Below are 7,477 nucleotides of genomic sequence, written 5' to 3'. Positions count from 1 at the left end.
CCTTGAGAATACCAATCGCTGTCTGAGAGGATAATATGCCAACTGCCATTGCACACAAATACAACCACAAAACATTGGTCATTTTCTGGTGCAGTGGCTTTACGAGGCACTGTGTTGTACAATAGGAGGAGCATCTGTCCTCTGCCTGATGGAATTGTAGCTGGGTTATACCCCCCCAGCCGCCACAGATGCCCACCCACTCCCTCTAACTAATTTATAGCAATCACTCACATTTACTTATTAAGGATTTGCAAGATATAATAGTGCAATAAAATTAGAAACTTCAAGTAAATTATTAATGGAAATTCTGGACCTAAAATGTTGAGCTTCTCCCCCACGTACGTTCTGCCAGCTGGCAAAGTTAAACGTTACAGAGTTCATTATATATGAATTGATAAATGCCCTATATATAATTTAATGAATGCAATCTGTGACCTGCTTTAATGAGGATTCCAGCTCAAAGGTGTGATTGCCAAATTAATTAGAAGCGTTCTTGGCTTGGTTCTGAAAAATATGGTTTGAGCTCTTGGCATTTATTTGATATCCCTATAGCATCTGTCCAAAACGGAATTAGTACTTGACCAGAAATGCCGTACCAACACTGCAGCTGAATCCCATTTCATGGTCAGATTAAAGAATAAATCATCCACTAAATCACAAAAAATTGTTAATGCTGGGCGGTTACATTTGATTGGAGGAAGTGTGACCATTCTTACTTACTCCATAGGTTATAGCATTTGATTGAGCCCAGCAAGGTCATTTGGGTCACATCCCATACAGGACAGAATGTTACTGTAAACGGCATACTGAAAAGTAGTCTTTAACTCAGACCACACTAAAGAGATAAGTATGCTGACTGATTAGTATGTTGACTGATTCCGAATGATAAAACTATCTGATAGGCAGGACATGTACGGTACATAAAAAACATGGCTTAACACACATTACCACAATGTCAACCAGTGGAGGACGCCTTTGATCCAAGGAGCTGAATTATCCACTCTTAGTAATTTTAAGAGAATCCCCAAAAGTATATTTAAATCGAGTGCAACTTCACATTTCATAATTAACCTCATCTGGACCTAGGACGATTTGATGAAAGGGTTTTGACTCAAGTGGTACCATCATCTGTCAATTAGTCTGTGCTTGAACTCATTTTTAACTCGCAACTCTGACTCATACAACACTAACGACACTATACCACTAATTTTGTACATGTGACTCATACAGACCTGTCTTCATGTAACGCCGAGGTTGAAAAGGGGTAATTGTAGAGGTGTCCAGCAACCAGTACCTTTATGAAACAGGATGTTCATTAAAAGTCTTCAGAGAAACAAGAGCCATCCCCCTGTGGGACCGACGGGCTCTGAGGTCTCCGCTCAAAGCCCAGTTCTGAGTGGCTGTGTACAGGTGTTCATGTTCATCCCTGGCCCTGAAGGGGAAGGTCAAGAGCAGCCATGTTTCTGTCCTCTGCAGCAGGAACATGTGGGACCATTTGTTGTGAGGGCGGGGTGACAGTTAGGTCCTGGGTGGCGGGGTGGGTGGTGTATTGCACATAGATAGTCACTCATAAGAACACACACACACACACACACACGTTCTCACCCAGTTAATCAACATCCAGTCTTTTATTAGTGCACCCAACTGACTGGTTTGGTCGATTCTCTTGCTCTGAGGCCACAGTGATTGATTGAGACAGTCCCTCCGTGGCCAAAGATGGTTGGACAGGGAGCTGGTGGTGAGTGAGAACGACGTCACTTATTGTATTTTATTGAGATGGATCTCAGAGACAACATAAGAAAGCCAAAAGTTTGGTACACAGCGATGACAGCTTTCTAATAAGTTTTTTTGTGAGTGTAAAACCTGTTGGTAAAAACCAATAAACTAAAAATCGAAATTACACTGTACTTTTAGCAAGGATAGTAAATGTGTTTTTGCCTGAGGTGATCAGTCAAGGGATCGGTTAATTAATATCTTAGGCATCCAAGGTGTAAGACATAGAAGTTGGTTTGTTAGCAATCTAATGAAATTTAGACCAATTTTCTTTGCACCCAGATTGATATTCTAGTACATTTGTGGTGTCCTGTATCCTAGACAGAGCCAAACCACACTCACTAAGCAAAAATAGCTCCCTGCAAATCCCTCCAGACAGCTCTTAACACAAGGATAACATGATTCCCTTCCCACAACTACACAACCATCCAGGAAATACAGAACTTTCTTTAAAGTGCAACACAAAAATGCACTTTTTCATCTGAAGAAAATGTTTTCACTGCCTTTAAATTCAAACCCCAACTCAGCCTCAGCACTCATAATCGTTTTAAAAGGCTGGATGGCTGAAAGGTTGTTTAATGGCTATATGGTATAATACTGCAGTTTAAGCATTTGAAGGCTTTTGACCCTGACATCGGAGTGAGGAGTGCCAGAGACGATGAAAGTTTCATGAAGATTGTTTTGATCGAAGCTAACTGGGTGTCGGGGAAGACGCGACTCGCAGAGCAGGGGGGAACGGAGTTGAAAGGTTAGATCCCATCCCCTCCACGTTCATGACTCATTTATTTCTTCCTTCATCCAAGCCCGACCTCACTGTCTCTCCCTCTCCCACTCAAGAACACTGAAGCTAACGAATGCTTCTGAATTCTGCTATGCCGCACTAATGAGTGTTCTCACGTCTACTAAATTATTATAGCAACTTGCAAGCTCCTTTTATCTTAGCTCATGCGACCAATTTAATAAAACCAGTTTAACTATGCTATTTGTGACTGGCAAAAGCTCTGTGAAACTATCAAAGCTGTCGGCTATCAGAATTCCATCCTTACCGAAAAAGGTTTCCCTAATGTGCTAATTTCAATGTGAGCTAAATGAATTATTTAGTTCAATCAGACACGACCAGGGATGTCTTTGGCCACAGGCACAAGTCAGAGTGGAAGAGAATGAAACCTGATGTATCGTATGTTCGTCTCTCATAGTAGCAAAGTAATCATTTAGCTAATAACAGGCAACGTTTTGTATTCCCCAAGCTTAGCATTTCTATTTTTTCTATCATACTTAAGGATGAATAGTTAAGATGAACAAATCTGCTTCAAGTAGGATGACAGCACATACCATCTTGACAGCTATTCACAGAGACGTTGAAAGTCTCTGGGATTCCACATCAGTCTTTTAAATGGAGGTCGGGCATATCTTTAGCATATATGTGCAAGGATTAACAACCACCCGAAAAGGAGCATTTGACTGAGTCATGTGATGATCATACAATTGTAGAATTATTTATTTATGTAAATAATGCAACTGTAGAAATACTTTCCTTAGGTGCCGTGAGTCTTTTTTTCTCTGCAAACAAGAGACAAGAAGCCCCTATCCCCCTCCGGTTTAGAAGCCAGGACTGGGGGATGCGGTATGAATATCTTGCAAATAATTTTCCATAAGGTAAACCCAAGGAGCTCTCAGCTCAGTTGGAACATACGATTCTGAAATTCACGTAAGCTGTCAAGTCTCTGTTTGTTTCAGAACAATAGCTGTGTTATCGCTCACTCAGTCTGTGCACGTAAGAAGTGTGTCTGGAATCGGTCGTCTTATTATCTGATTAATGGTTCCACTAATCATTTAGAGGTCTCTGTCTGCCCACAATGTTCTCCTCTGCTTCTCCGCTTTAGGCTAAATCATCATCTTTTATTTATCACGCAAATGTGATTGGAAAATATGATTGTGCTTCACGTCTTACTTTAGTAAAAAATAAAGTATGCTGTCAATCCAATGAGGTATTTCAATTTGGATTAAAAATGTCTCTTCGCAATATTCAGTTAGTCTTCTTTGAAGGAATAACAATATCAATTAAAAGAGGTGTCACTGATGAAGTCTGAAGGATTATGGGGTCCTATTCGTGACTCACTTTGAAAAAGTGAGTGAAATTACCTTTGTCTACTCTAGCCCACACATTTGTCCCCTATTATTCCCTGCCTTATTTAGTGTACACACACGCACACACACCCCCCATGCTTAACCCATTGAGAGGGAGACAGACAAAGAGACACAGATAATTTGAGTTGGATTGATAGATAGAGATACATACAGAGACAGACAAACATACAGAGAGAGCTATAGACAGACAAAGAGAGAAACAGACAGTGAGAGTGAGAGACAGAAAGAGAGGGAGACGGAGCAAGAGATAGAGAGAGACGGAGCCTTCTACCAAGGCTGATCAGTTGAACAGCTCTGTAAACCTACCAATGCATTTTTTCTACTTCTGCTTCGCTCCACTTTAACTAAAAGCACAAAGGACCTGGAAGCCACCACATACATCACCATAGCTCATGCCAAGGTTACCCCCTCTCCCCTGCAGGGATGATAAGTTTCATCAACAACATTTTTTTTTTGCAGGTTAGGACAGGTCATCTAGAGGAGAGACCTGGAGTCTAGGAGGAATCTGACGCAGTGTGTGGGAGGGACACGAGAAACCTATTGGAAGTTACAGCAGATTTTTTTTGGAATGAGAGAAAAACAGCAACAAAAAAAGACCCTTCAGGCAGCATATCCAAAAGGAAACTCTTCAATATTGCATCCTCTTTGCAGGCACTGTAGCCGCTACTGCAGGGCGGAGGCACACGGGTGAGCACACATGTTGTTGACGCAACCCAGAAGGAGAGTTAAGTCCTGCAAACAACTATTCATTCATTTACTCAATTAGCCTTAAGGAAAAATCAATTAGGTTTTCATTGCATCATAATTGAATGTGCTGTTTTGCCTCACTGCGTTTTGTCCAATTAAACAAGAACAGAAGCTTTGTCACAAACTAAAAAAGCAATAGCTTTCCTTCAATATGGCGTTCAAAATGATTTATTAAAGAGACTGCATGATTTTCAAAGGATTTGAGGTTGAACCCTTCCCACGCGGGACACCTGCAGCACCCGTAAACGCCACACAGCGGAGAACTCATTCACAGACCCCAGGAGTACACTCGGGTGTGTGTGTGGAATAAAACATCAAACGTTTCGCACCAAAGGAAACTGTCTATCTTCGCAAAGCACATTGCAGGTACAACACTTGGGGAGTATGGATTATCATTATTGCCTCGCAGACGGCCTCCAGCAAGGCATATCCCCATATCCTCTTACCATCGCCTCCGCAGCGGCGGATCAGGCGAGTCGGATGCGGTGTGTGTGTTCTCAACTTACACAATGTTTAGCGTTGACGTCACACGGCCACTTAGCAGAACTGTACACAGCGACCCGTGGCGGTGCGGTGACGGAACGGTACAGTCCGCTCGGTTGCGACGTTGGTTTGTTTGTGTTTGCATACGTAAATACATTGAGCCCCTTTGTCCTCCAACAGGGTGTGTGTGTGTGTGTGTGTGTGTGTGTGGTTGGGAGAGGTGGGGGGGGGGATCTTTCTGTGACCCCTATCCAATGCCACTCTTGTCAGCCTCTGTTCTGATCCAGCCTTTCCTGGCTCCTTCCATCTGGTTGGCCGGTGGGGTTGGCCGTCCCTCTCGTTTTGGAGGATCTCCAGAAAAGCTCATCAGCCGTCAGCACTGGCTGTCCTTGTGCCGCTCCGTCACTTGTTCCGCTGCTCTCCCCCGGGACGACAGCGAGAGGCATTAGCATCATAATCCCTCAGAAAATGACTCTCTTCCTGAGCCATGGTGAGTAGTGGTTATCCGCTGAGGTTTTTTTTGTGTGCACCCGGTCAGTGTGAATTGAAAGACCTTTCCTTTTCAGGGGAAGCGGTTGTACTACAGTGATAGAGTTCATCAGGGGGTGACCTGTACTGTGATCGAAAAAGCACTCAAACTCTCTAGTGGAGTCAACACTGTTTCTAGAAAATAGAAACAGTACCTGACTGCATTGAGTTCGCACTTGGTATGAAAGTATTTTTACAAAGGTGTATCATATAAGCACTAGTTTATTCTGTACTTTTTATATATGATGTATTACATCAATTGTATACAAACATAAATACCAACGCTTCTAAAAGGAAGTCATTAATATATGAAATGCAATTTGCAACTTGTCACTTGCTGTCGGACAGTAGGACTTCCGGCCCTCCCTCTCAACATCAGGAGGCAACCTTCTGTCAATAGTACATTTATAAATTGTGTTGTGTATGAAAATAATCGTCTTTGTCATTGTTGCTTTAAAGCAAGGAATTGTGGGACAGCATTACCTCCTTCCCCTTCGTAAAGGTTGGTCTATTGAACCCTAAGCATGAAGCACCTTTCCTTAGCATTTAGGGAATTCAAACAGCTCTTATCACGGCTACCACTTAGATACTTCCAGGTAATTTATTCAGTTAGGAACCTTCCTAAGCAAATAAGACTATTAAACCGTAGCCTTTCCTAGGCAGCTGTGCAGATATCATGGCCCCCCCGCCCCCAGCCTGCAAAACTGCATGGCATTCTGGATTCATGGGGCTGTTGGCCAGCAAAGAAATTGGTGTGTCGTCTTACAAAAATACAGATTTCTTGGCAAAAGGCACTTTGCAAAAATGTCAAATGCAGTGATTCTGACACAGAACACCTAGGTTGTTGTTCTAGGCAACCACACTAATATCTGATACTTGAGGCTTAGGATAGAGCGATTGGCAGACACTCTCCTACTGAACCCCACTGCGACAAACGCAGCCATGTTTCGAAACAGACGAAGCAGCATCTAGAGGAATCAGGTTCCGCCGCCCCACAGTAAAATACACAAAATGTTAAATTAGGACCTAGGGTGCATTGCACATCCACAATAGATGTTTTATAACCATGTCAAAGTGTGTTAGGCTGTATCATTCCTTTAGGCTAGAAGGAGCTCTCCATCTCTGTGACTTTGCCGTTGGTGGACTCCTGGCCAGGCTGAATGGCGAGAGACAGCTCCCCTTGCAGCTCCAGCTCACGCGGGTCGCCAGGACTCTGGACCGGCACCTTGTTGATCTTGGCGAAGCTCCGGCTGATTTCCACAAAGGTCTTGTTCTTGGTCTCGGGGAGCACGGCGTAAAGGTAGGCGGCGCCCAGGACGCAGACCCCCGCAAACACCAGGAAGGCGTACGTCTGCAGCGCAGCCTGGAAGACAAGGAGAAGGAAAACATACTGTGTGGTGATATTGTTTAGAGGAGCCGATGCAAACCTAAAAAAGTATGGTCACATACTCGAACGGTACTCTGCCCTCAACTTTCAAGTATTTGTATCTACTGGGCGCTCTGGCCGTGCCATTTGTCTTCCCTCTCCATTTGGTTAAAACGCCAATTAACATTTGACACTGAGTGCCCTCACACAATTTGTGACCTCACAACATTTTTACACACACACACACACACACACACACACACACACACACACACACACACACACACACAGGGATACAGTCAGACTCAAGATGGATCCATTCCTGTGCCATCATTAAACTACATACACTGTTTTTCTTCTGTGATAAAGACGTACCCCAAAACACATAGGTGAACCGCTTCAAGCATGCAGACATTGTGTTCCTACTCCTTA

At 43.4% G+C, this 7,477-nt stretch overlaps 1 protein-coding gene across 2 annotated transcripts in view; it reads right to left on the bottom strand.

Moving 5' to 3' along the window:
• Positions 1-5,883: 5,883 nt before the first annotated feature.
• slc2a9l2 (solute carrier family 2 member 9, like 2) overlaps positions 5,884-7,477 on the bottom strand; it is an 85,892-nt gene continuing 84,298 nt past the window's right edge. For both annotated transcript variants that reach the window (XM_084464189.1, XM_084464193.1), the window contains one exon: positions 5,884-7,042. In XM_084464189.1, coding sequence (XP_084320315.1) covers positions 6,873-7,042 — 170 coding nt within the window. In that variant the 3' untranslated portion in view covers positions 5,884-6,872. The remainder of the gene's footprint in view (positions 7,043-7,477) is intronic.

The sequence above is a fragment of the Micromesistius poutassou genome (genome assembly GCF_964030765.1).
Source record: "Micromesistius poutassou genome assembly, chromosome: 2".
NCBI lineage: Eukaryota > Metazoa > Chordata > Actinopteri > Gadiformes > Gadidae > Micromesistius > Micromesistius poutassou.
The sequence above is the reverse complement of the archived record's forward strand: the minus strand, read 5'-3'. Positions and strand labels throughout refer to the sequence as shown.